The sequence below is a fragment of the Lactuca sativa genome, chromosome 7 (assembly GCF_002870075.4).
Source record: "Lactuca sativa cultivar Salinas chromosome 7, Lsat_Salinas_v11, whole genome shotgun sequence".
Lineage (NCBI taxonomy): Eukaryota > Viridiplantae > Streptophyta > Magnoliopsida > Asterales > Asteraceae > Lactuca > Lactuca sativa.
The window spans coordinates 198,567,377-198,594,582 of NC_056629.2; the positions used below are offsets into that span (position 1 = coordinate 198,567,377).

At 36.3% G+C, this 27,206-nt stretch overlaps 2 protein-coding genes across 2 annotated transcripts; one reads left to right on the plus strand and one right to left on the minus strand.

Moving 5' to 3' along the window:
- Positions 1 to 22,806: 22,806 nt before the first annotated feature.
- Positions 22,807 to 25,336, plus strand: LOC111884959 (ALA-interacting subunit 1). Its single transcript, XM_023881266.3, has 7 exons — positions 22,807 to 23,068; positions 23,551 to 23,609; positions 23,704 to 23,778; positions 23,891 to 24,001; positions 24,128 to 24,499; positions 24,757 to 25,046; positions 25,129 to 25,336. The coding sequence occupies exons 1-7, from the start codon at positions 22,957 to 22,959 to the stop codon at positions 25,181 to 25,183; spliced, it is 1,074 nt and encodes a 357-aa protein (XP_023737034.1). The 5' UTR covers positions 22,807 to 22,956; the 3' UTR covers positions 25,184 to 25,336.
- Positions 25,254 to 26,665, minus strand: LOC111884960 (leucine-rich repeat extensin-like protein 5). Its single transcript, XM_023881267.3, has 2 exons — positions 25,687 to 26,665; positions 25,254 to 25,505 (listed from the first exon to the last, which is right to left on the minus strand). The coding sequence occupies exons 1-2, from the start codon at positions 26,546 to 26,548 to the stop codon at positions 25,474 to 25,476; spliced, it is 894 nt and encodes a 297-aa protein (XP_023737035.1). The 5' UTR covers positions 26,549 to 26,665; the 3' UTR covers positions 25,254 to 25,473.
- Between the last annotated feature and the right edge of the window lie 541 nt (positions 26,666 to 27,206).

A 27,206-nucleotide genomic window follows, 5' to 3' on the forward strand; every position in this document is an offset into this window, starting at 1 on the left:
CTTTAAAACATTAAGACCAAGTTTTGTAACTCCATAAAAAACTTTGAATCAATTTTTTTTAAAACCTTTTCATATCCATAACTTATGGAGGTTTAAAAAAACTCTTTAGATCAAACTTTTAAAACTAATAAAATAATCATATAATTTTATCTTTTACTAAATTTGACCTAATCCAACTCATATAGAAAATGATTCAAATTTTACAAATAATTAGTTTTTCACAAAAACAAGTAATTATCTTAAAATTTGACAAACGTCATGTTTTTTTTTCTTTTTTTTTCAACTTTGAAAATAAAACATTTGCATTAATATAACAGAAAACAACTCATGGATTTGATACCACTGTTGGGTTTTGAGCATTCTAACACTCCTATGGTGTACATGCAACCCTATAAACCTTGGATCTATGTTTTCTCTATTATACATGCAAATAAGAACTTTCCAAGGCTTTAATCCTAACTAGCATATTATGAGTTCTTATACTACAAAGTACTAGTTAGATGACATACCTTTTGATGTAGCTTGATATCTTCAAGCTTTAAGAGCTTAGCCCCAATAGTGTGGAAGCATCAAATGGAATCACAAATCACCATAACACCTTGGAAGACTTTAGAGAATATGGATACTTGGTTCTCTCTAGTGAAATCAGCTAGCCCTTCTTAGTGTACCACACTAGTGCCAATTTCACCAACCAAGGACATCTTTATATAGTATGGAGACTAGGGTTAAACCCATGACCTTTCATTTCATATGATCCATGGGTTAAACACTCCATGGACTATCCATGAAAGCTTAGCCCAACCTAAATGAACTTGGCCCATTCCATATATATAAGAGTCCATATTTAATTAGTTCATTTTGATCACTTAATTAATTATAAATGAAGTCTTGATCAATACTAATTAAATAATATGATTCCATATTAATATATTAGAACTTATAATATATTAATATAAATCATAAATATACAATTCTCAAAAGACTATCCATATAAATTGTGTGGGTGAAGTGCAACCCAAATGGACCATGCCGGGTCGGGTCAAGTACATACCAAATATAGTTATGGACTTAGACATTAATCCAACAATTTACTACCTTAAACACATGATTTTATGGTAGTAAACTCATGTTTGTCAATGAATCCTATGTTTTGGTGCATCAAACGAAGGATTACAAGGCTTTAGGTACTCATGGAAGCTTTTGGAGGTGTTTGAGGGGTAGCTTAACACCTAAATAAGTGTTTATGGTCCTTGAAGATGGGTTTACGGTCTAAGGATGTTCTTAGACCATAAACTCATGTTTACTCCCCATTTGCTACGATTTTGGTGTTCTAAGTCCTTTCATGCAAGCCTCTAAGTCATTGCTAAGCATTAGAAGTGGTTTGGAAGGGTTTTTGGGCACCAAAACACTCTTTCAAGGTGTTTACAATTTTGGGATGCTCCCAAGACCGTAAACTCTTGTTCTTGGGGTTTTTGGATGTTTAAGCCACGAATTTGTGAGCTAGATGAGAAAAACAACAAGCTAGGAAGGTTAACTTACCGATTTGAAGCTCGAAGGGGCGATTTTTGACCAAAACCTGATTTGTAAGAGAGAGAAAGTGTCTAAGGTGGGGAAAAAGTTGGGCCCACTCAACCCTTATATAGGGTGGAGTTTATGGCCTGGTTGGGGGTTCACCCAACACTAACCGCGAACGAGGTTTTTCACGACTACCGTTAAACACGAAAATTTTAAAATTATACCTCCTAAATTTTGGTTCGCTTGACGAATATTATTTAAAATATTCCAATGGGTTTAAATCCGGTCAAAAATATTTTGGGATAAATTTTGCTAATTTTTGACGTGCTTAATTTCGACGTTAAAACTAACGGAAATTTTGGGTTGTCACATCAATGTAGTCGGCGCTGGAGCCTGCGCCGGCTTGGCGGCTAGCAGAGGACATTAAGCCTTCATATGACCCACCTGATCATAATAGTAACAAAGTCTGACTCCGGTAGTCGGAGTCGGCTGCGTGCAATCCCTGGCCAGATGGCCCTACTTGCCACATCGATGGCATCCACTCCCTGATCGACACGTCCCTGAATGAGCCTTTTTGCACTTCCCAAAAGTGCGACCTGGTTGTCCCCCAATCCTAGTATCAGCGGTCTTAGACCGCTTCGGCGTCGGCTGTGACTGCATCGGGGCCTGCCGCTGCTCCCTCAACTACAGCTAGATCTCCAACTCACGCCACCTAGCGGCCTACTGCAACTCCAGAAGAGTATCGCATCGTTGGGTAGACACAAACTAACGGATGTCGGTCTTGAGCATGCTCAGATAACGGGTCATCTGAGCCTGCTCGGAAGCAAACTCTGGGCAAAACATCGCCCTCTCTGTAAACATCCGGGTGATCTTCGTCACCGACTCCCCATCCTGTCTCAAACTCAAAAACTCATACGACAACCATTCCTGCTCAACCCGTGGAATGTAATAGGCGCAAAACATATCCCTGAACTGCTCCTAAGTAACATCATCTCTCTGATCATCAGTGTACGACCCAGTCGTCAATCTCCACCAGTCCTTGGCCCCGGACCTTACTAGGTTCAAAGCACACCTGACCTTCCGGTCAGTAGGACACGAGAAAGTAAAGAAACACCCCTCCACATCTGAAATCCACCTCATATCCTTGATGGGGTCCTGCGTCCCATCAAAAGTAGGGGCTTCGTGTTATCGAAGTCCCTGTACTGGAAGCCCTGAGTGGCTCCTACTCCTCCCCCTGCCGCTGTTACAGCCGATGCGGCTGCAACGACAACCGTCTCTGCAAGGGCTGCGTATCGCTCGTCAAAATACTCGACCATGGCGGTCTTAATAGACCCAAACATCTCCGGTAGCTGAGCCCGAAACAAAGTAGAAACCTCATCATGCAAGATCTCTCGAATCCTGGCGTCTAACTCATCTGTCTCCATTTGCACCACAGGCTCAAGTGTTGCTGGTCTCTCCTGGCCTCCGTCTCCTGATCCTGATCCTGATCCAGATCCAGTCACAAAGAGTCTCGTCATCACCATTCTGAAACATACCAAAAGATATCAGATAACCCACATAAATAGCTGGGAACCAACTCTCGTCTAAGCCCTAGGGGTTATGACTTCCTTACTAAGCGTATGGGTCATGTGCTTTCAATAGTATGGGCCCATACTACCTTCCACACCTACCCATATTTGTCTCAAGTATCACCACAACACCCTAACAATGCACATGCAACTGATGGTCACTTAACCTCACCCTAGAGGAAGGCTAACTGTCTCACAACTGACATACCGGCCTCATACAACCCCCTCATCCATGAAACTTCCACCAACCCTGCAACATTAGTGTATGCTAACCATACATAACGTTGGACCCTATAGACTTTCAAATATTTGATCCTACCCTAAGCCCTAATCAATAAAAATAGAACATAATGCAAAATCAAACATTCACGGGCTCTAAGATCTTAATTATGTACAGCCGTGATACATACACATGTAACTACAGTAATGATATCAATGTCATATAAGAAAACCCTAGGCAAGCATGCATCATGTAATCAGGCAATTCTATCATGCAATTCCTGAAGATCCCTAGCCTGGTACTAGCATGTTGTTCTAACATATCACAATATCAATTACTTGTATGGTATTTTGGGGTCTACTTACTGGCTATGGCTGATCGTACACCCTGCATCCTCCTTTACGAATTTTGAAAACAATTTGCAAAATCATTTTAAAAATCTTTTCCTTGATTTGAGACCGGAATCACACGAGTGTTCCTCCAATTCACTCAAACCAGGGCTCTGATACCAACTTGTAACACCCAAAAATTTCAAGCTAATTTAAAACTTTTCAAAAAATTTAAAACCAACAGTTATTACAAATTTGTTTTTAAAATAATCTATTTTAGAGTTTTTCCCATAACCATAAACAAAACATGAGGAATTATACGATCATGCCTTTGCTTTGCTGCGATCCCCTGATGTACCTGAAACAATAAACTGAAACTGTAAGCCCGATAGCTTAGTGAGTTTCCCCCAAAATACCCATACTTCGACAATACACAAATAATCATAAACAATATATTATGGGTCCAGTCAACCATCGGGTTGGAATACCCCAGGCCCACAACCAACAGGTTGGAATGCCAACATACTATGGGTCCAATCATCCTCGGGATGGAATACCCCATGCCCATAACCAACAGGTTGGAATGCCCAGGTCTATTGGCCTCTGCACAAAGCAGATAAGCCTCAACCGCCAAACATACATGTGCACATATATATATAACAGATAGTCACATAACAGTCTATAGACAACAACTGATCTAATGGATCATATCACGTAACACATAATACCATCCTATCTACCAGGATACTAATATAACAAATCATACCACATACTACCTAATATTATCCTACCCTCTAGGATACCGATCTAACAAATCATACTAGCATCACATAACCAGATAACAATCCAAAGGGTCGGCCTTGGTGCCTTAGACCCTTGAGTATAGCGAGGAAAACTCACCTCACAAGTAATGTTGAAGTACTGCAAATCTCTTACTGTTGTCTCACCGGGAATCCCAAACTATCACACAATAAATGCTAAGTTAATACCCATCATGAACTTCTTGACTAATTGTCCCCACCATGCTCATAAATCCCCAAAATACCCTAGAAGTCCAATAGTCAACCCTTGGTCAAAGTCAAAGTCAAAGTCAACTATCAAGGTCAACAGTCCATGTTGACCTCAACTCGTCGAGTACCCTCAGTTACTCGTCGAGTTCCTTGCATACATCGTCAACTCGCCGAGTCACTGGAGTGACTCGTCGAGTTCCAAAGATTTGCAGCCGCAAACTCCTTGGCCAACTCGTCAAGTTCCCTTGCAACTTGCCAAGTCCATACGTGTCCAAAGGTTGGGAAAACCCTAGCCGACTCGCCGAGTCCACGACAGTCTTCATCGGACTCGCTGAGTCGACCATGTGACTCGTCGAGTCCATTCAGTCCTTCATCCATACAGATGTTTTTTAAGCCATGCTAAGGCTCCAAATTGTAGATCAAGTTTCCCAAGGCATGTTTATCACGTAAGGTTGCAAACTTTACGTGCATGCAAAGCTCTAAAGTCTTAAAATGACAAAACTAAGCTTGTAAAGAAGTCCCACACTTAAGGGAAGGTTCATGCTTGACAAAGCTAACAACTTTATGGACTTAGAGACCAAAAAGAGCTCAAATCTGAAGTTGGAACTTCAGATTTTAGCTCAAACACAAGAAAAGCTTCCAAAAATCCACCCAAATGAGATCTAAGATTAAATGAGGCCAAGATGACAGCTTAATACCTTCAAAAGGGTGCCCACTGAAGTAGATCTCTAATTCCCACGAGTTCCTTGCTTCTAATCCCTTGTTCCCCAAGCTTTTCTCACCAAAATCCTTATTCAAGGCTTAACACACCAATGTAGCATACACAAACACGAATTAGGGTTTTAGAATGACAAGAGGTTGTAAAGGGGAGGCTGGAGAGGCCAATGATCCTTTAAATAGGGTGCAAAACCCCGGAAATTAGGGTTTCATCCGCCAACTCCTACTCGTCGAGTCCCTTTTTGGACTCGGCGAGTAGATCACTTAAACACGTGGACCAACTCGCTACTACTCGATGAGTAGGGCAACCAACTCGTCGAGTAGACCTTGAAATCAAGAAAAAACTTATATCAAAATCAATACCTGAGAATCGGGGCATTACAAAAACTAGGAGAGGGTTGAGTACAACGGGTTTCCACCGTGGTGGGTTCAATAGTACAATGAAGAAATAAAGGGATAATGTTCACCGTGAACCACCGCGACCACATAGGCTCACTACGGTGGACACCACAAGCCATACCCCATAGCCTTAGAAATGTTTATTTGTGTATTGTTTTGGTATGTATGTCCTTTGGGAAATAAAAAGGTGTTTTGTATTTACTTTGCTTTTATATAAACATGCCATTACATTATCATATATAATAGGAATTATAAAAGTCTTAGATGTAAGTATCATTTAGACAATGTAAAAGTTATGTACAATATAGACCATATATGTACCTTTCTTGCAGGATATATCCACATTACAACTTCATGAAACAACATGGTCATATTTAGTGTGCAAATTCAAATTATTGTTGTTAGGATATATCCACATTACAACTTCATGAAACAACATGGTCATATTTACTATGCAAAGTCAAATTATTGTTGTTATGATTGCATTTGGTTTACATAATTGCATTCGTGTTAACTTTATGTCACCTATTTTCACTTGTAAAAGTTATAAAATATAAACCCTTATTTATAAAAATAGAATTTAGCGTCATTATTTTACCCTTCGGGGTGGGGGACTTAATGGTGTGCCCGGAACTGCCAATCAGCCCAATACCGACCCGCTCACAACATACCAACAAGATGTAAAGAATACCGGTGTAGGAAAAAGCAAATCATGCCAGCCCGACAGTTACAGATCGGTTTAGAAAAAACGGAAAAAGACAATTATCTAAAATAATCAACCATAATGCAATATCAATACACAACAAGTAAAGATGCAAGAAGCAAAACATATCCATGAAGTCCCGCAACCATAAGATTGCAACAACAATAAAATAATAAAACGGTACCAATGACTTAGTTGTCGTTACTCGGGTAATGTGCATCATCGGGTAAAGAGTTGCACCAACCCCGATTGAGTTGTCTATAAAAACCCTTAACAACAGAGAAAGAGGGTAAGACTTTCCAAACCTTAAAACTCTTCGCAATATATATTCACAACACCAATAGCAATATCTGACTTAGACATCGGAGAGCAATATCGAGGTCCGACCTTCGGTATGCCTTTTAACCTATTTGTGTTCCATTTTGCAACGGGTCTGTTCAAGGGCCCATTAGGAAGGTTGGAGATAGCCATCTATAATGCATACAGAAGACCACGTAGCAACATCTCCCTTAGTTTTATTTTTTTATCACTTCGATAATCCCTAATTTTTTACATGCTTTCGGCACAAAAGTTAGGTGTTATTTGTTTTTTTTAGAGGCAAAAGGCTTGCGGTCCGTGGACCACATATGTAGAACTTTACAGTAGAAAATATGGACCAAATGTTTGCAGTCTATAAAAAAAGATTGTTTGTTTTTGAAAATCTGCAAATTACTAAAATAAACTAAAACTTAAGTAAACTAATTTTTTTAATTTAAAAGACATTTACAATAATACTAATGTACCGACATTAAAGTTTAATCACACAACCACCTTATTTTCAATATTTAACACAAATTAATTGTCCATTTTATGAAGAAAAAAAAGTAAAATATATGATATGTTTCATAATAAGTTTGGTTTTTTTAGTTATTATGTGAACAAATAACAAGTTTATTAAGCTAAAATCATTAAAACTTAACATAATTACAAACATATTTGGAAAATAAGAAGCAATATATTTTATTTGTAAGCTTATTTCTCAAATAATCTTATTGCAAAAGTTCACATGGCAAAGGAATTATAAAAAAATGCAACGTATAATTAAGTTTGTTAGTTTTAAGTTTATTTTTTGTTTTTTTGTCCATATATGTGAATGGTCCAAGCGTGTTTTTCATTTTCATTTTTTATTGCCTTTAGAATTTTTAGAACGCCTAAGAAGAGGTTAGAAGACATAGGTTTATATATGTGCCAAGAAGAGTGTGCATACATTTTTAGGTCTGTGGTCTTCTAAACAATAAACAGTATGCGGGACCAAACATATGTGTGTTGCCCAAACATAAGAGGTTTAGAAGATCTTTTGCAAAAAAACAAACATCATCTTAGATTTGATCAAAATAACCATAGTACATTGAAACTATGTCATTATGTTCGATTTATATCAGTCTACATACATGATTAAAACACAAAAAATTTTGTTGTTATGCAAGAAATTCATAATAGTCCAACAAAATTACACATAAAACGTTGAAATTTCTAACATTGATGTAACAACACATGAGCAAATCATAAAAAGAATCTTCACATTATCTTAAATAACCCAATGAGGGACTCATGTAAATAACATGGTAAACATCACTGTTAGGAGATAACATTTAAAAACAATGAAAAAAAGAAGCTTATGAATATGATAGTTTAATATGGATGAAGATGAAAAAGGCATACTGAAAAGTATAAAGCCCAATTTTCGGTTGATATAGAATTATGAAGACATTGTTGTTTGAAACATAATACATGTCAAATGAATAAAATATGAAAAAACCGCCCTCAAAAAATAACAATGATACAAACATCATCATTGACCGAGTGTTACCAAAACACCATCCATAGGTCCTAAATTAGAATTAGCTTTGCAACATCATTAAATTGATTTAAAGTCCCAACAATTTTACAACTTATAAGCAAAACAAGCCTTGTTTAAAGAATTACAAAGGATATTCATAATCATCCGTCACTGACATTATAGTGTAACTTGTCAATGTTATTTATACGGATTATTCATCTTCCATCATTCTTCTCATTAAGGCACCACTTCTTGTAACACCTAGTTTTAGTGATGTTATAATTTCGGGACATCGGGCCAAAACTTGATCAAGTTAAGGTATTGGGATTTAAAGGAATAGAGTTTAGTGTAACGCTTGGATCCTGGTATGTATTTAAATTACTATTTTTTCAAATTATAAAATCAACTTGACGAGTTGGAAGCCCCAAACTCGTCGAGTAGAAATCATATGGGATGCGTGATTTAAGTAACCTACTCAACGAGTTGAGAGGCCTCAACTCTACGAGTAGGTTGATAGAGGGGAAACCCTAATTTATAGGGTTTTGTACCCTATTTAAAGGACTTAATCTTCCCACCAGCCCCTTACCAGCCTCCCTAAAATCCTAAATCGTATTGTGAAGTCCTTTTTGAGAAACTAGAGGTTTTGAGTGGATTTTTGTGGAAGTCTTATAGGGCTTCTAGGAAGTCGTGAATGATAAGTAAATGGATTGGATACCTGCCTTATTTGAGATATTATTATTATATTCAACTTAAGGTTATCCAAGGATACCTCATTCACTTATAAATAGCCCCTAAAGGCTTCATATATTTTTATTACTACTTCTTCTAAGCCTCTCATAGCCAAAAATCCACTACTCTCTCCTCTCTCCGCTCGTGTTCTTATTGCTAGGATTTGAGTACAAACCATTCAAGACACCATCTCTTTGGTGTTAGGCTTTACAAGTTCTACAACTCAAGGATTGGTGTGATTTGCTTACAATAACAAATCAAAAGGTATGTAACCCTATATTTGATGATTTTTGAAATATGCTAGTACAATGTAACTCATTGAAAAACTTATGCTAGTACATCTTTCTTAGCAATCTAATTCTAACTCTAAGTAGTAGCTCAAGAATCTAATCTTCGAGAAATGCGATCGAAATCCATTCCTTCACGGTTAGATTTTGCTCACTTCTTCCCTTAAGCTTCCTTTCTTTTCTTCGATCCTACAGAACATCAATTGTAATCTTATCACATTATGTATTAAGAATCTAGAATAGAAGCTTAAGAGAGTTAGCCAATGGATTTTACCTAAAGCAAAGCCATACGTTTTGACTCTCCCATCTCTTAGATCTCTTAGGTAAATAGGGCAGCTTTGTCTCCAATGCCCCTTCTCTTGGCAATAAAAGCAAATTGACTCTTTTGGAACAAAACATGGAACTACTTCAGACATTGCCTTTCTCTTATGATCAAACTTTTCGATCATAGCATGTCTTTCGTTGTCATTGTCTATATCCATAGAGCTCTTGAAGGCAGATTCACCAATCAACTTTGCTTTTTCTATTGCGCCAAACCATTGCTGATTCAGCAGCAATAAGCATATAGGTGAGATCTATAAGGGTCACGTCGCGGTTCATTGTATAGTACTCTCTTACGAACTTACTATACGAGTTAGGAAGTGACTGAAGAGCCCAATCAACAGCCATTTCCTCACAGACAACGGATCCCAACATTCTTAACCTATCAATGTGTGACTTCATCCCTAGGACGTGTGCACACACCGGCTTTCCTTCTTTATGTTTACTTGCCAAAAGGGCTTGAGTGATCTTGAACTTTTCAAGCCTTTGAAATTGTGGTTTAGGGAGAATAATTGGAGGAGGTGGAGGAAATGAAGCATGATCTCTTGTTCCTCGATCGAATCGTGGAATATCATCTTCATGTGGAATGCTTGTTCCACGGGATTTGAGAAGACCATAGTTGTCAAACTTTGACATCTACAATACGAAAGAAAAACGAATTCAAGTTAGTTGATAGATTGAGTTCTTAGTAAATCACCCAAATGAGATACTAAGGCTAGGACCCAACACAATATTCTACAACTCGGGAGAGGGATGCCGTAACCCTAATTGCAGAATATTTGAAGGTAAGTGAATGACGATTCACTAATTTCCATCATGAAAAACGAAAAAGAAATTTAAGTTTTAAATCTATGAAAACTCCTAGATCCTTTGAGATTCATTGAACTTTCAATGGCATGTCTTGTTTGTGACTGGGATGCCGAGGATCACAAAGCGGGTGTGAATAACCATGCAAACTTACATGGTGCCCTCACATGTTACGGTCACCTATTCGATGTGCCGGTAAACCACACACGCTCCACCTAACTATGACAAACATTGAGTCACCCTTTGCTACCTTTGCTTAGAACCATTTAGTGTGCCGGTAAACCACACATGCTCCACTAACGTCTTCGCAAGGGCACAAAGTGTAATTTCATGGAATTGCATAAATTCACTTTTGCCTAAGTAATTAATATTGGGAATTTTATGAAAACATTTAGTTACTTTTATATTTCATTATACTTATAATGGAAGGTTTCGTCCTATCCTACCCGTTCGGCTAACGACCCTCCACTAGTCAAGAGTGCGGTGGGTAAGAGTGGATACCCATTCAATCGCCATTTTATAGGCAATTTCCTTAAACACCCCTTATAGACCAGCTTCGTTAATGAGGCCTACTAACGGTAAGATTGACTTTTACTCATACATATATATAATGTTAGACTTTTAATGTTATATATAGTATAGGGTGTATTTTATACTTTCAAAATACTAGGTGGTCTAATTTAACAATTATACTTTTAATTCAATTAAATTGTAAACCTAAACTTTTATGGATTTATTAAATCTCTATTAATTATACACCTTAATTAATTTATAAAACCATAAGGGTGTGATTTGAACTTTTTCAAAACTATACTAGTTTTAGAATTTAACATTCCTAATTAAACTTTTAATCAACTTTTAAATTCCAAAACTTGAGGGCAAGTTTTGAAACATTTCAACACATTAGGGTTTAGAATTTAAATATGCATCAAAATTAAACTATTAATCAAAATTTAAATTCCAAAACTTGAGGGCAAGTTTTGAAACCTTTTTCAAAACATTAGGGTTTCAACTATTTAAATTTCAAAACAACAAAACTTTTGGGTTCAAATTTAAACTATAAAACCTAAAGGGCAAAATATGAAACTTTTCATAACAACAAGGATCAAATAACAAATAATTCAAAATTAACATTTAATCACATAATTATCCATATTTGATTTGTTTAATGATTTCTTGCAGAACAATTTATCAATTTACTCAAAATAATTAATCAATTATCACATAAGGAAACAATTATCTTATTAATTGATAAATATCTTCAATTAGATCAAATATATAGTCAAATATATCATATAATCGGATTAATATTGATCTAACATGATAAGGTAACAATCCATAAGCAAAAACAACAAGAAAACCCGAGAAACCCTCCATCTGACAAGTTGACTCGTCGAGTCAGGCTTGGACTCGTCGAGTCAGCATGGACTCGGTGAGTTCAGCTATGGACTCGGCGAGTCCAGCCTCCAGAAACTCAAAAACGAATTTTCCAGTTATACAATGCATCAATACAATTGAAACCAAGCTAGGCTCTGATACCACTAATTGGTTTTGGTCATAAGACATCCTATGTGCTCATACAAACCCTAATGCTTGGATCTAGGTTTCTCTATTGTACATGCTTTGAATCCAAGACTATAAACCCTAATTCTAGCATATGGAAATCAATATTAACATATAATTAGGTTTATGGTATTACCTTGATTGTTATGTAGCAATAACAATTCCAATTCCTCCTTGAATTGACTTTGGAAGGCTTAGAGTCACAAGTGTCACTCCTCTAATGGCTCACAAACACCATAAGCAAGAGGATGAAGAGGAGAGAGGATGGAGGCTGCCCAAAACGTGTTCTAACCCTAGAATAAAGCTTCACCACGTTTTTGGGTCATAAGGGTCTTATATATAGTAAGGCTATTAGGGTTATCTAACAAGGAAACCCTAATTTGGTTGCTTAAGCCCTAAGCAACCCATAGACTTCTTTAATCAAGCCCTTGGACGATTTCCTTATGGGCTTCCCATAAGAATTCGTCCACCTCTTGATTTAAGACAATCCACGGCCCAAATTCCAATTATCTTATAATTACAATTCCAGTCCCTTAAGTTTAATTAATCTCTATTAGTCACAAAACTAATTACCAATTAATTATTGACTAATATTAATTAAACAATATGATTTCTCCTTTAATATATTATTCCCATAATATATTAATAAATCATATTTAATCCTTTCTCTCCATAATTCATCCTATCAAGTTGCTTTGGTGAAGGCAACCCAAAAGGACCATGCACCATCGGGTCAAGTACATACCAAAATAGTTATGGACTTAGACACTAATCCAACATCTTAATGGGTAAACTTGAAAACTTTATCCATTAAGACATTGTAAAGGTCGAAATTTGAAAGTCTGAAGGATTAACTTTATGTATTAAGAGCTTAATGAAAAAGTTAGACATCTAGTTCTATGTGGGGCGTAATTTGCCTTACGCTGGGTGGAGCCTCGATTTTTCCCGCTTAGCCACCTTGTGCTCTACATTGAGCGTAGAGTTGCATGCTACGTTGGGCGTAGGTGGTATGGGGCTGACCGTTGGCCATTGACTTTGACCAATTTTGACTTTAGGTCAAATTGAGGATTATTAGTTGTTGATTGAGACTTGGTCCTTATTTGTTGTATAGGTGGCTTGTAGAGTCGGTTACTGGATCTTTGATCATCACTGTTATCTTCTAGACTGCAAAGTGAGTTTCCTCACTGTACTTGTGGGTCGAAGGCACATATATCAACCCACTAGATTGTGTTATGTATCATTAGGTATAGGATATGCTATGATGTAGTGACCTGTTATATTGGTAGATCTGTATGATTACTTGTATTGCTGGTTATTGTTTATCTGTTGCATATGTCGACATAGTGTAGTTGGGTTGAGGCAGTATGACTTTGTTCTGTAAGCCAACAAACCTAGGGCAATCCAGTCCGATGACTGTGGACCCAGTTTGTATGCATTGTATATATATTGATGTATGTGGTATTTTGGGAGAACTCACTAAGCTTTGACTTACATTTGTTAATTTCATTGTTTTTAGGTACATCAGATGATCGAGACAAAACAAATTCGTGATCGTACACATCCTCTGCTGATTTATATTTTGAGAGACTAATTGTTACTCTGATTCTATGGGTTTGACTTGAAAACAATACTTGAGCATCTTGTGGTTTTTGTGAAAATGATTTATTAAAATAAAAAATTTTATTATGATACTTGGGATGTTATATTTTTCATGCTTTTACTAATATTTCTTTTTATACGAGTCATACGTCAAATAAATATCTTGATATGGAAACCTAGGTAGTAAGTTCCACGTATGTTTTATTAAACATCATAAAATAATATAAAAAATCAACACAATAGAACAATATATAGCACATGGACCGAAATGGATAGAAAAAAATATGATAATAAAAAAAATCTATAATGTAACTTTTTAAAAAGAAGGGGGTCTTTATTAAAATGTAATTATTTATTAAAATATTAACTTTTCAAAGTGAATTTGATTCTAGAAGTATATAAACGTGGAGGCCACATGGCAACTTAGCTATTGGTTGGCAAAAAATACACAACTTTGAAGCCTGTATTAGAGTATTAGACCCTTCAACTATGAGATATTACACAAAACGTCTTAGTTCTTATTCATCTGTATGCCTTTGTAATTGCATAAGTCTAAAAGCAATACCATGATAATTTTATTTGTTGTTTTATATGTTTTTTTTTTTTTTTTAAATTATAGACGCACAAAACAACTGGATGTCTGGATCAACGTAAATGCATGCTTTTAAATCTTTAAAAATATTCAAAGTGTTGCATTAAAGTAATGCATTGTTTTAAACAAATAGAAAGATATTAGGTAGTAAGGTAGAGTTGATTATTTCATCTCATTCATAACATGAAACTTTAATATAGAGTTTGATAAACTAAAATAAGAATAGTTGTCTTGGGACTTGATGGATTAAATCATGTGAAAAGAGCAAAGCTAACATTATAAATCATTGTATTTGGTTTAACATATGAATATACCATTATACCTAGACGCGACAAAACCCTTAGCTCCTTAAGTATAGAAACAAGTAAAATTTGTTTCAGATAAATTATTAAAATATAGAATATTTTAAGTTTGCTAAAAACACATTTGATTGGGATACATTAACCCATTATTTATATTTTCTCCGTCTATAACGAAAGAAGCAAATAATACAAATATAAGTATGCAAAGTTCATATTAAAACAATAATTTGTTTTATAAGAGATCAATTTAAAAGTTTGTATGCATTTGAATCTCTACGGCGAAATGACATTTGTCGTATTTGATCATTTTCATTTATAATTAATTTTTATGTTTATATATTGATTCGTTATAAATAAATATAGACTTAAATGTGTGTGCACAAGCACATGCGAACACACGCACACCATTCTTACCAATCCATCAACATAATTTTTCTTAGTAATTTGATTCAACTTTTTTTGCGCCGTTTATAAACATCACATTAGATAGCAATAAAAGTGATCCATAAAATAGTAATTGTTGTTATATTTTATTGTTGAAACTTTGGATAAAGTGACAAATGGATAAAACGAACATACGTTGCAATTTTAACAATTTACCCTAATATATACAAGATGAGTTGAACTTAGGGAAGATGACACATGCGAGTCTTGTTTACTTGGGAAGATGACTAAATCACCCTTCACGAGTACATGTGAAAGGGGCGAAGGTCTATTGGACCTAATACATACCGATGTATGTGGACCGTTTAGATCAACCACGAAGGATGGGAACCGCTTCTACGTGACTTTTACCGATGACTATAGTAGATATGGGTATATCTACTTAATCAAGCAAAAGTCAGAAACCTTTGAAAAGTTCAAAGAGTTCAATAATGAAGTGGAGAATCAATTGGGCAAGAAAATCAAGATGCTTCGATCCGATCGAGGAGGAGAGTACCTAAGTCTTGAATTCCACGATTATCTCAAGGAGTGTGGAATAGTTTCGCAATTGACGCCTCCTAGGACACCGCAGTTGAATGGTGTGGCAGAAAGGCGTAATCGAACCTTATTGGATATGGTTCGCTCTATGATGAGTCGTGCTTCACTACCTATCTCTTTTTGGGGGTATGCCTTAGAGACTGCCGCCCATATCCTTAACCGAGTCAATACCAAGAAGGTTGCCAAAACACCTCACGAGATGTGGACAGGGAAAGCTCCCTCGTTGGCACATATCAAGGTTTGGGGTTGCGAGGCTTTCGTAAGACGAGATACTCACGACAAGCTTGAACCTCGAAGTGAGCGATGTATTTTCATCGGCTACCCGCAGACATCCTTTGGATATCTCTTCTATAGACCGAAGGACAATGTTGTCTTCGTTGCGAGAAGAGGAGTTTTCCGAGAGCGAGAACTCATAAGCCAAGGAGACAGTGGGAGGCAAATCGAACTTGAAGAGATTCAAGAGTCGATAGATGAAGGAACCTCTACCGCTGGCACTCAACCCGAGGAGGAAACTCCGGTTGAACCGATTGACGAATCCTTACCTCTTAGACGTTCCGATAGAGTTAGAGTTCTACCCTAGTTTTATGGTTTTCATATTACTACCGAAGGGGACACGTATATTTGTGATGGTACACTAATAAATCTTGATGAACCTAATAGCTATAAGGAAGCCATGGTAGACCCGGAGTCTGCGAAATGGAAAGAGGCAATGGATAGCGAGATCCAATCCATGTATGATAACCAAGTTTGGAATTTGGTTGATTACGTGCCCGGACGTAAGACCGTTGGGTGCAAATGGATCTTCAAGAAGAAGACCGACGTGGATGGGAACGTACACACATATAAAGCGCGATTGGTCGCGAAGGGCTTTACTCAAACTCCCGGAGTTGACTATGATGAGACCTTCTCACCAGGTGCGAAGATTAAATCTATTAGAGTGATGCTAGCAATTGCCGCATTTCATGATTATGAGATTTGGCAAATGGATGTCAAGACCGCTTTCCTTAACGGAAAGTTGGCTGAGGATGTTTACATGGCTCAGCCAGAGGGGTTTGTGGATCTGAAGCATCCAAATAGAGTGTGTAAGTTTGAGAAGTCCATTTATGGACTTAAGCAAGCGTCTCACAGATGGAATCTTTGCTTCGATGAGAAAGTCAAAGAGTTTGGATTTGTACGAAGCGAAGACGAATCTTGTGTATATGTCAAAGCCAGTGGGAGTATAGTAAGCTTCCTCGTTCTATATGTCGATGACATATTACTCATAGGAAACGACATCCCGAATCTGCAGGAGGTTAAGTCCTGGCTCGGGAAGTGCTTCGCTATGAAGGACCTCGGAGAGGCTTCTTACATTTTGGGAATAAGGATAGTAAGAGAAAGAAGTAAGAGACTAATTGGACTTAGTCAGAACACTTACTTAGAGAAGGTACTAAAACGTTTTAGTATGGAAAACTCAAAGAAGGGAGAATTACCGATACAAAGTAATGCCAAATTAAGTAAGACTCAAAGTCCGAGTACCGAAGCTGAGATAGCAGAAATGAGCCGAGTACCATACGCTTCCGCAGTTGGCTCAATCATGTACGCTATGACTTGTACTCGCCCTGATGTAGCCTTCGCTTTGAGCATGGTTAGCAGATATCAAGGGAATCCTGGCAAAGCACATTGGATTGCAGTGAAAAACATCCTTAAGTACCTTCGGAGGACGAAGGAATGGTTCTTAGTCCTCGAAGGGAGTGATGACTTGAAGGTGCGAGGGTATAGTGACGCCAGTTTTCAGACCGACAGGGACAACTACCGTTCGCAGTCGGGCTGGGTCTTTACCCTAAATGGAGGAGCAGTGACATGGAAGAGTTCCAAGCAGGAAACCGTAGCTGATTCAACGTACGAATCAGAGTACATTGCAGCGAGCGAAGCGTCAAAGGAGGCAATATGGCTAAAGAACTTCATCGGTGATCTTGGAGTTGTACCTGCCATAAATGAGCCAATGGAGATTTTCTGTGATAACGAAGGCGCGGTTGCCTTGACCAAGGAACCGAGGGATCATGGTAGATCAAGACATATCGACAGAAAGTATCACTTGATTAGACATCGTGTAGAAGAAGGACAACTCGTAGTGAAGAGGATATCATCAGAAGATAACCCAGCAGATCCGCTTACGAAGGGACTGAGTAGGGTTAAGCACTTGCAGCATGCTAGGAGTATTGGGCTGAAGGATGATATTAGCATAGATTAGATAGTATTAGAAACGTGTAATAGATAAATGTAATTGACATTTGATGATTAAATAAAGGAGTTTTATTTATGAGTAAGGTTACTATCTTATGTTAATTGTTTAGCTATTGTTTCACTTTGCATGTTTTGACTTCCAGAATAATTGAGTTTATTAGGAATAATCGAATTGTTCAAATGGTCCACAATCGTTCATATGTTGGGAGTAGATATGAATGAAGATTGTCATGAATTGGTGTGTAGAATGTCTAAATGGTGTTAGACATAGCAAAGGATTGCTGCAACATTCATGAGTGCTTATGAACTAGTTTTGAGCATTGGAACAAACCCGCGCTTGCTGGAATAACCTTATGGAATAAGATATAAAAGGGTAATCGCAAGACGACAATATCATATGGTCTTAAAACCTATATATATGGTTTATTATTTGTTAATTGATTGTACATTGATAATACGAAACCGCATCAGTAACTTGATGTTATAAAACGTATTGTTGTGTATAGTTGGTTAATGAATAAGTAAATGCATATAAGTCGAAGTTTATCTGTAACTTTTATCTAAGAAGGTAAAAGCGATATCTCGGCCGCTCGATGATTTGATTTGATTTATGTGTCGGGCCCGGTCAGAACTGAATTGATGTGTTCGATTAAGTTCTATGTCAAATAAATCAGAGATCGAGAAACCTAAATGCTTGACTAACCATTCCGTAGGATTGTCAGCATGATATCTAACAGAGGACTGTACGTTCCCTTATCTAAAGGACAAGATTGATTAGATCAGAGTTTGACAGCGTCTTTGAGAGCTACGATTGCAAACCGAATTGTACTTGTATAGTTACTAGACTTATCCAAGTGGGAGACTGTTGGAATAGTGTCTAAGGCTGTAACTATATTAGTCAAGTATTTGATCCGGTTGTGCATAGTCCTTTTGGGTTGCCTTCACCATAGCAACTTGATAGAATGATTTAATAAGAGAGAGTAAATATTATTAATATATTATGGGAATAATATAATGAATAATATATTGTTATTTGATTAATATAAGTCATAGAATTAATTAGAATTAATTTGGTGACTTAAAGAGATTAATTAAATAAAGGGGTATAAACTGTCAATTGTTTGATAGTTAAACTTTGGACTGTAAATCCATTTGGATATGGTATGGACGAATTCTAAGAGATTTAGGATAGCTAAAATCGTCCATATGATTATCTTAGGAATGGATTTGGATAGCCTTAAGAGAAGATTATCCAATTAGGGTTTAGGTTGTAACCCTTAAGGAGTCTACAAGTATAAATAGACCCCATGGCATAGGGATTTCGACACATCTCCTAAAGTAAGGGACCTCTGGTCGAATTCCTCCCCTCTCCTCTCTCCTAAATCATTCTTCTTGCTATTGGTGTTTGTAAGCCATTAGAGGAGTGACATTTGTGACTCTAGAAGCTCCAAGACAACAAGGTCAATAAGGAATTCAAAGGTATGATTCTAGATCTGTTTCAATGTTGTTATTTAGCCTAAATAGTTATTAGAAGTCTTGGATTCAAAGCATGTTTAATTAGAAATCCTAGATCCGAGCATTAGGGTTTTGCATGCGCACATAGGAAAGTTCTTATGGCTAAAACCCATCACTTATTTCTCCATTGGATGGTTGAATCTTGAAGAACAAGGTCTTTGCAAAGTGCATAAAAGAAGGGTTAAAGTATAGATCCAACAAGGTTGCTTCATTCTTGGACCATTGTGAGTAAAAAGCTTCTAACTTGCTCTTTGGTTTCATAGATCTTGTTAATTGTCATATTTGTCACTTTTTGTTCCGTTGAGCTTGTGTTTTGGGTGTTGAGACAACTCCATTACCTTTTGAGCTATATGGAACACTCTTGGGACTTGTTGGACTTGGAAAGTTGTGCTTTGATGCTTGTGTTTTTAAGCCATGGATGTGGTGTTAGTATTTTTTTTTGTCATTTTAGTGCATAAAATTTAGATCTTGCTTGATGGGAAGTGTCTTAATGGGTAAATTTGAAAACTTTATCCATTAAGACATTGTGAAGGTCGAAATTTGAAAGTCTGAAGGATTAACTTTATGTATTAAGAGCTTAATGAAAAAAGTTAGACATCTAGTTCTATGCGGGGCGTAATCTGCCTTACGCTGGGTGGAGCCTCGATTTTTCCCGCTTAGCCACCTTGTGCTCTACATTGAGCGTAGAGTTGCATGCTACGTTGGGCGTAGGTGGTATGGGGCTGACCGTTGGCCATTGACTTTGACCAATTTTGACTTTAGGTCAAATTGAGGATTATTAGTTGTTGATTGAGACTTGGTCCTTATTTGTTGTATAGGTGGCTTGTAGAGTCGGTTACTGGATCTTTGATCATCACTGTTATCTTCTAGACTGCAAAGTGAGTTTCCTCACTGTACTTGTGGGTCGAAGGCACATATACCAACCCACTAGATTGTGCTATGTATCATTAGGTATAGGATGTGCTATGATGCAGTGACCTGTTATATTGGTAGATCTGTATGATTACTTGTATTGCTGGTTATTGTTTATCTGTTGCATATGTCGACATAGTGTAGTTGGGTTGAGGCAGTATGGCTTTGTTCTGTAAGCCAACAAACCTGGGGCAATCCAGTCCGATGACTATGGCCCGGGGTAATCCAATCCGATGACTTTGGACCCAGTTTGTATGCATTGTATATATATTGTTGTATGTGATATTTTGAGAGAACTCACTAAGCTTTGACTTACATTTGTTAATTTCATTGTTTTTAAGTACATTAGATGATCGAGACAAAACAAATTCGTGATCATACACATCCTCTACTGATTTATATTTTGAGAGACTAATTGTTACTTTGATTCTATGGGTTTGACTTGAAAACAATACTTGACCATCTTGTGGTTTTTGTGAAAATGATTTATAAAATAAAAAATTTTATTATGATACTTGGGATGTTATATTTTTCATGCCTTTACTAATATTTCTTTTTATACGAGTCATACGTCAAATAAATATCTTGATATGGAAACCTAGGTAGTAAGTTCCACGTATGTTTTATTAAACATCATAAAATAATATAAAAAATCAACACAATAGAACAATATATAGCACATGGACCGAAATGGATAGAAAAAATATGATAATAAAAAAAATCTATAATGTAACTTTTTAAAAAGAAGGGGGTCTTTATTAAAATGTAATTATTTATTAAAATATTAACTTTTCAAAGTGAATTTGATTCTAGAAGTATATAAACGTGGAGGCCACATGGCAACTTAGCTATTGGTTGGCAAAAAATACACAACTTTGAAGCCTGTATTAGAGTATTAGACCCTTCAACTATGAGATATTACACAAAACGTCTTAGTTCTTATTCATCTTTATGCCTTTGTAATTGCATAAGTCTAAAAGCAATACCATGATAATTTTATTTGTTGTTTTATATGTTTTTTTTTTTTTTTTTTAAATTATAGACGCACAAAACAACTGGATGTCTGGATCAACGTAAATGCATGCTTTTAAATCTTTAAAAATATTCAAAGTGTTGCATTAAAGTAATGCATTGTTTTAAACAAATAGAAAGATATTAGGTAGTAAGGTAGAGTTGATTATTTCATCTCATTCATAACATGAAACTTTAATATAGAGTTTGATTAACTAAAATAAGAATAGTTGTCTTAGGACTTGATGGATTAAATCATGTGAAAAGAGCAAAGCTAACATTATAAATCATTGTATTTGGTTTAACATACGAATATACCACTATACCTAGAGGCGACAAAACCCTTAACTCCTTAAGTATAGAAACAAGTAAAATTTGTTTCAGATAAATTATTAAAATATAGAATATTTTAAGTTTGCTAAAAACACATTTGATTGGGATACATTAACCCATTATTTATATTTTCTCCGTTTATAACGAAAGAAGCAAATAATACAAATATAAGTATGCAAAGTTCATATTAAAACAATAATTTGTTTTATAAGAGATCAATTTAAAAGTTTGTATGCATTTGAATCTCTACGGCGAAATGACATTTGTCGTATTTGATCATTTTCATTTATAATTAATTTTTATGTTTATATATTGATTCGTTATAAATAAATATAGACTTAAATGTGTGTGCACAAGCACATGCGAACACACGCACACCATTCTTACCAATCCATCAACATAATTTTTCTTAGTAATTTGATTCAACTTTTTTTGCGCCGTTTATAAACATCACATTAGATAGCAATAAAAGTGATCCATAAAATAGTAATTGTTGTTATATTTTATTGTTGAAACTTTGGATAAAGTGACAAATGGATAAAACGAACATACGTTGCAATTTTAACAATTTACCCTAATATATACAAGATGAGTTGAACAGTGGCGTAGCTAAGATTTTATTTTAGGGTGGGTCAAATAATATATAAAATATGAACGATATATAAAATCTAGAATTTAGAATGGGGTGCGTCAAATCACAACCTTAGTTCATTTTATTTAACAGAAATATTATAGGGTGGCCAAGACCCACCCTTGCCTCTATGTGGCTACGCCACTGGAGTTGAATTGTCTTATTATGAATAAGTTAAATTCTTACATTTGATTACACATATAAAAGTATTTAAAATCTTGTAAAAATTATGCTTTATATTTATGATGTTTACAGATAAATTGACTTGTTTGAAAGACAAATACAACTACAATCATTGTAGATGTTCTTATCCACTTTCGCAAGAGAAATTAAATATCCTCCTACCCAATGAAATGGTGACATGTATAACATTTATTGTTCATTTAATGAGATTTAATGATATTTTAGGATACTAATATGACACATGTTATCATTTAAATGAGTATGAGGATTGGTATGATCAAAAGGTAGGAGGATATTTAATTTCTCCTTTCGCAATAGTCATTGTGCTTTCCATTTAACGTTTTAACCGCCGCGGGGAGAAAGTGAAAAAGACTAGTATATCAACATACTTTTTAAAAAGGGACTAATCATGTAAAACCAATATCTCAAAGACTCATCTGCATTTTCTAAATAGTTAAAGGGTCAATTTGGTAAACGACTAATTCCTATTTTCGTTCAAAGAATTTTCAAAGTCAAAGCAGAGTATAGACTGGTCAGAGATTAACTACCCATTTCCCCTTCAAATCCTTCCTCCTCTCATCCCAAGACTGCAACTCCAAACCAATCGATCAAAATTCTTTCATTTGGATCCATTAATCAATCTCTACTCTGATCTATAATCTTCTGTATTATTTATAGCTCTTAGCCATGAATAGTAATCCAGCTACGCCGATGAACGCAAACGCTCCGTCGTCAAGCTCCGGTGGCGCTGGATCCCCTGATTCAACTGCTCCAAGGAGAAATTCGAAACGACCTAAATGTATATTCCTCTTTTATCCTTGTTAGGTTTACTTTTTCTTTTGCTGGATACTCCAAGTTTCAGATGCAGTCCGTTACTTTTTAGCTATCTGATTTATTCGTTACTTTTGGTGTACTATGTTATGCTTCTTTTAATCGGGATGAACAGTTTTTATTGCTACCTTTAGGTATTTGAATTGATTCAGCGCGTCTATCTAATTGTTGATGTTGGTTGAGCTCTTAAGAGTTAAGAATTAAGAAACCCTAGCATCTTCATCCAGCTAAGGGATAAGAGAGGGCAAAGTGAATTAATTTAGGCTGGGTAAAAGCAACAAGATGTTTATGTTTCACCTGTAGATCTTCAAAAGATGTAGAATATTGAACCATTTAGGGTTTGTTCTTCGGTTCATGCCCTGTGTGTTTTTGTCTATTTGGTTTAAGATATCTGTTTGTGTGCCTAATTTGGTGCAAATACTAATTTCCTTTCTTATGTATCCCTTTCAGATTCTAGGTTTACACAGCAGGAACTTCCAGCATGCAAGCCAATTCTTACTCCAAAATGGGTGAGCATCTTCATTTACCCTACCTTTATGCTTTTTCTCATTGAATATATCAAAAATCAACAAGCTTTAACTCTCTTTATGTTTTGTACTACAGGTGATTTCAGCTTTCATGCTTGTAACCATTGTCTTCATACCAATAGGACTTGCTTCCCTCTTTGCTTCTCGTGATGTATGATTCAAATTTCAAACCCTCTAAATTCATGAACATTTCCTTTCTTTCTTTCTTTCTTTCTTGTATTGTTTATTGTTTATTAATTTTGGATTTTTGTTCATTCAAATAGGTAGTTGAAATCATTGACCGATACGATAATGCCTGCGTACAAGGGTCAAAAAGTCAAAAGGTCCAATATATACAATCCAATGCAAGTAAGACCTGCACGAGAACCTTGACAGTAAGTTCAAACCAACTACTTTCTTGATCATTGATTCATTTCTGCATGATTACATACATAAACAATTCAAATTCACATCTATAAGTCTTTCTTTTAATGATATTTCTCAAATGAATGGAATTTTAGGTCACAAAGCGTATGAAGCAGCCTATATACGTGTACTACCAACTCGACAATTACTACCAGAATCATCGGAGGTATGTGAAGAGCCGAAGTGATCAGCAATTAAGAAACCGTGGTGATGAAAATGACACAAGTTCATGTAAGCCCGAACATAATGCAAATGGGATGCCAATTGTGCCATGTGGGCTTGTAGCATGGAGTTTATTCAATGACACATATGCATTCTCCATCAGCAACAACCAATCATTACCCGTAAACAAGAGACATATTTCATGGAAAAGTGACAGAGAGGACAAATTTGGCAGTGATGTTTTCCCAAAAAACTTCCAAAATGGAAGTCTCATTGGTGGTGCACATCTCAACGAGTCCATACCAGTAAGATCCTGTTTTTTACTTTTGTTTTTGACTTAATGGGTTAAGCACTTACTTTTGACAGCTATAAATGGCTGTTTCTAATGACTCAGTTGATTAAGCAAAAAACCTAGCTTTAGGTAAAATCGTCATTTAGTCTCATTCAGTGCTCGATCCTCTTTTCTAGCACTATACAGTTTACCCGAAGTCTCACAAGCACTATACAGTTTACTAATTACAAATGTAAAAATACCTAATGGGAATCTTTTTTTTTTTAATAGTTAAGTGAGCAGGAAGACCTTATTGTGTGGATGAGAACTGCAGCTCTCCCAACTTTTAGAAAATTGTATGGAAAAATAGAAGTGGATATTCAAGCAGGAGAAACTATAACTGTTGTATTAGAGAACAACTACAACACTTATAGTTTTAGTGGCAAGAAGAAACTTGTGCTTTCAACCACAAGTTGGCTTGGAGGAAAGAATAACTTTATTGGCATCGCGTATCTTGCTGTTGGTGGATTATGCTTCATACTAGCTACAACTTTCACCCTCATATATTTAGTTAAACCAAGGTAATTAATTTATTAATTATATTTTTGGGGTGTTCACAAAATCATAAAATAGCATACTTTATACAATATATTTCTATTTCAGGCATCTTGGAGATCCGAATTATTTGTCATGGAACAGAAACCCAGGTGGTCATTGATGTGGGATTCTGATGTTGTATGTATGTATGTAATCTTTTATATTTTGTTTTTTGAGATAAGACTTGAAGATAGATAATTATTTGTATCATTGAGCACAAAATGAAACATGTATTTTGATGTCATTTGAGTATTACACCGAATGTTACTGTTAATCTATTTCTTGAATCCTCACAACTTCCATTGCATTTATTTCAAACATAGAAATTCTTGAGATACGAACATATTCTATCTCTATTTTGATTAGTTATACTTACAAAAAGCTGTCTCTAATCATGTAAAAGAAAACCCATTAGAAGTAGATGAAATGGCAGCCGTCATAACCTGTTACCACAAATCAACAAGTAAAGAGTTAGTGGTCTGTCTTTATATACATTAAGTCTATTTTTTTTTCTTCAATAAACCCACTAAGTCATTAAATCCAGATTGAGTCTAAAAGGAAACAATCCTACACAACTGTACAGATTAAGTGTTCTTGTTAAGTAAAAAAGAAACAGTCTCTTACTTGGATCAGCGGTGACAAGCATGGCTGAGCCGCCAAATTCACAGGTGCCTCCGGCAACTTTTGTTCTTTGCCAGTAGCTATTAAACGCATAAGAAGCATGTGCAAACAATGTATCCGGTTGAAAACATTCACCATTTGGTTGCAATGACTCACAATCCGCCCCTGAACCACACGCGTAATTCATAGCTTCTTGGATGATCGGATCTGGTACAGACGGTTTAGCTACACACCACAGGGCGGATTCCGGCGAACTATGAGCTGGCGGTGATCGTGTCGGAGGTGGGTACACAATTGGCGGTTCAAAAAGTGGTGGTGCTGGTATGAACCCTGTAGGAGACGGAAATGTGAAAGTCGGTGGGCTTGGTTCGTTTGAGCCGGAAGGTGGATTGTTGTAAGATCCGCTAGGGGTGGGTTCGTAGGTGGCGGGTGGATTGGAAGATCCTCTAGGGGTGGGTTGATAGGTGGCGGGTGGGTTGGAAGATCCGCTAGGAGTGGGTTGATAGGTGGCAGGTGAGCCTGGGGTGCTGGTGGTGGTGGGTGGTGTGGAGAAAGAGAAAGGTGGTGTAGGGTAGGAGGAAGATGATGTGGCGGGTGGTGATGGGGTGTAAGATCCGATGGCAGGTGGCAGAGTGGTGGAGGAAGGTGGTGAAAAACCAGGGGGGCTTGAGCAATATGCCTCGGGTAAAACCGGAGTAAGTGGATCGACAGGTGGCAATGGTAGATCATCATGATTAACGATATGATATCCATCTATATCTGTATCTGCAAACACATATGCATAATCAACCAACATTATAGCATAGAGACATAGTAGTAACATGTTGTTCGTGTTCATGTTTATGAGTGTTGTGTATACATACATACGCTTATGTAATTATGTATACGTGTATTAATTTGTGTGTGTATATATATGAGTGAGAAATGGGGGGAGATGGAGGTTGGATACTTGGGGAGATGGTGGTGGAAATGGGTATGTAAGAGATTCTTGGCTTAAGAATGGATTAAAGAACCATTTGGCATTTGGCATTTGGCATGTAAAATGTAAAGTGGGACCTTTTATTTTGCTTGCTTTCTACTCAAAGCTATTAGCTATGTGAAAGGCTCGTAGTAGTAGCAGTAGCATACATGCTAGGCTAAAAGTGTCATACAATACCACAATCCACGATACTTTTAATGGAATGTAGGTTTGGGATCCATGGGTGATGGGTATACTTGTTTCATAGTCAAAGACTTTCTTAGATTTGAATCTTTTAATAAGTTATCAAATGTCGAAAGTTGTTTGTGAAAGTTGATAATGCGATATTGGAAAATTGAAATCAGATAATAACCGTAATAAAAGTTTTCCAGGTTTCTTTGTCATTGTTATTATTATTTTTTTATCTTATTATTTTTTATAAAATAGCTAAAACACGCACCGCAATTTTTTACTATTATTGTTATTACTTTTCTGGATGGTCTCTATAAAATGGACTATTTTTTTTTTAATATACGGATCAATCAATCTTGCATTGAATACGATG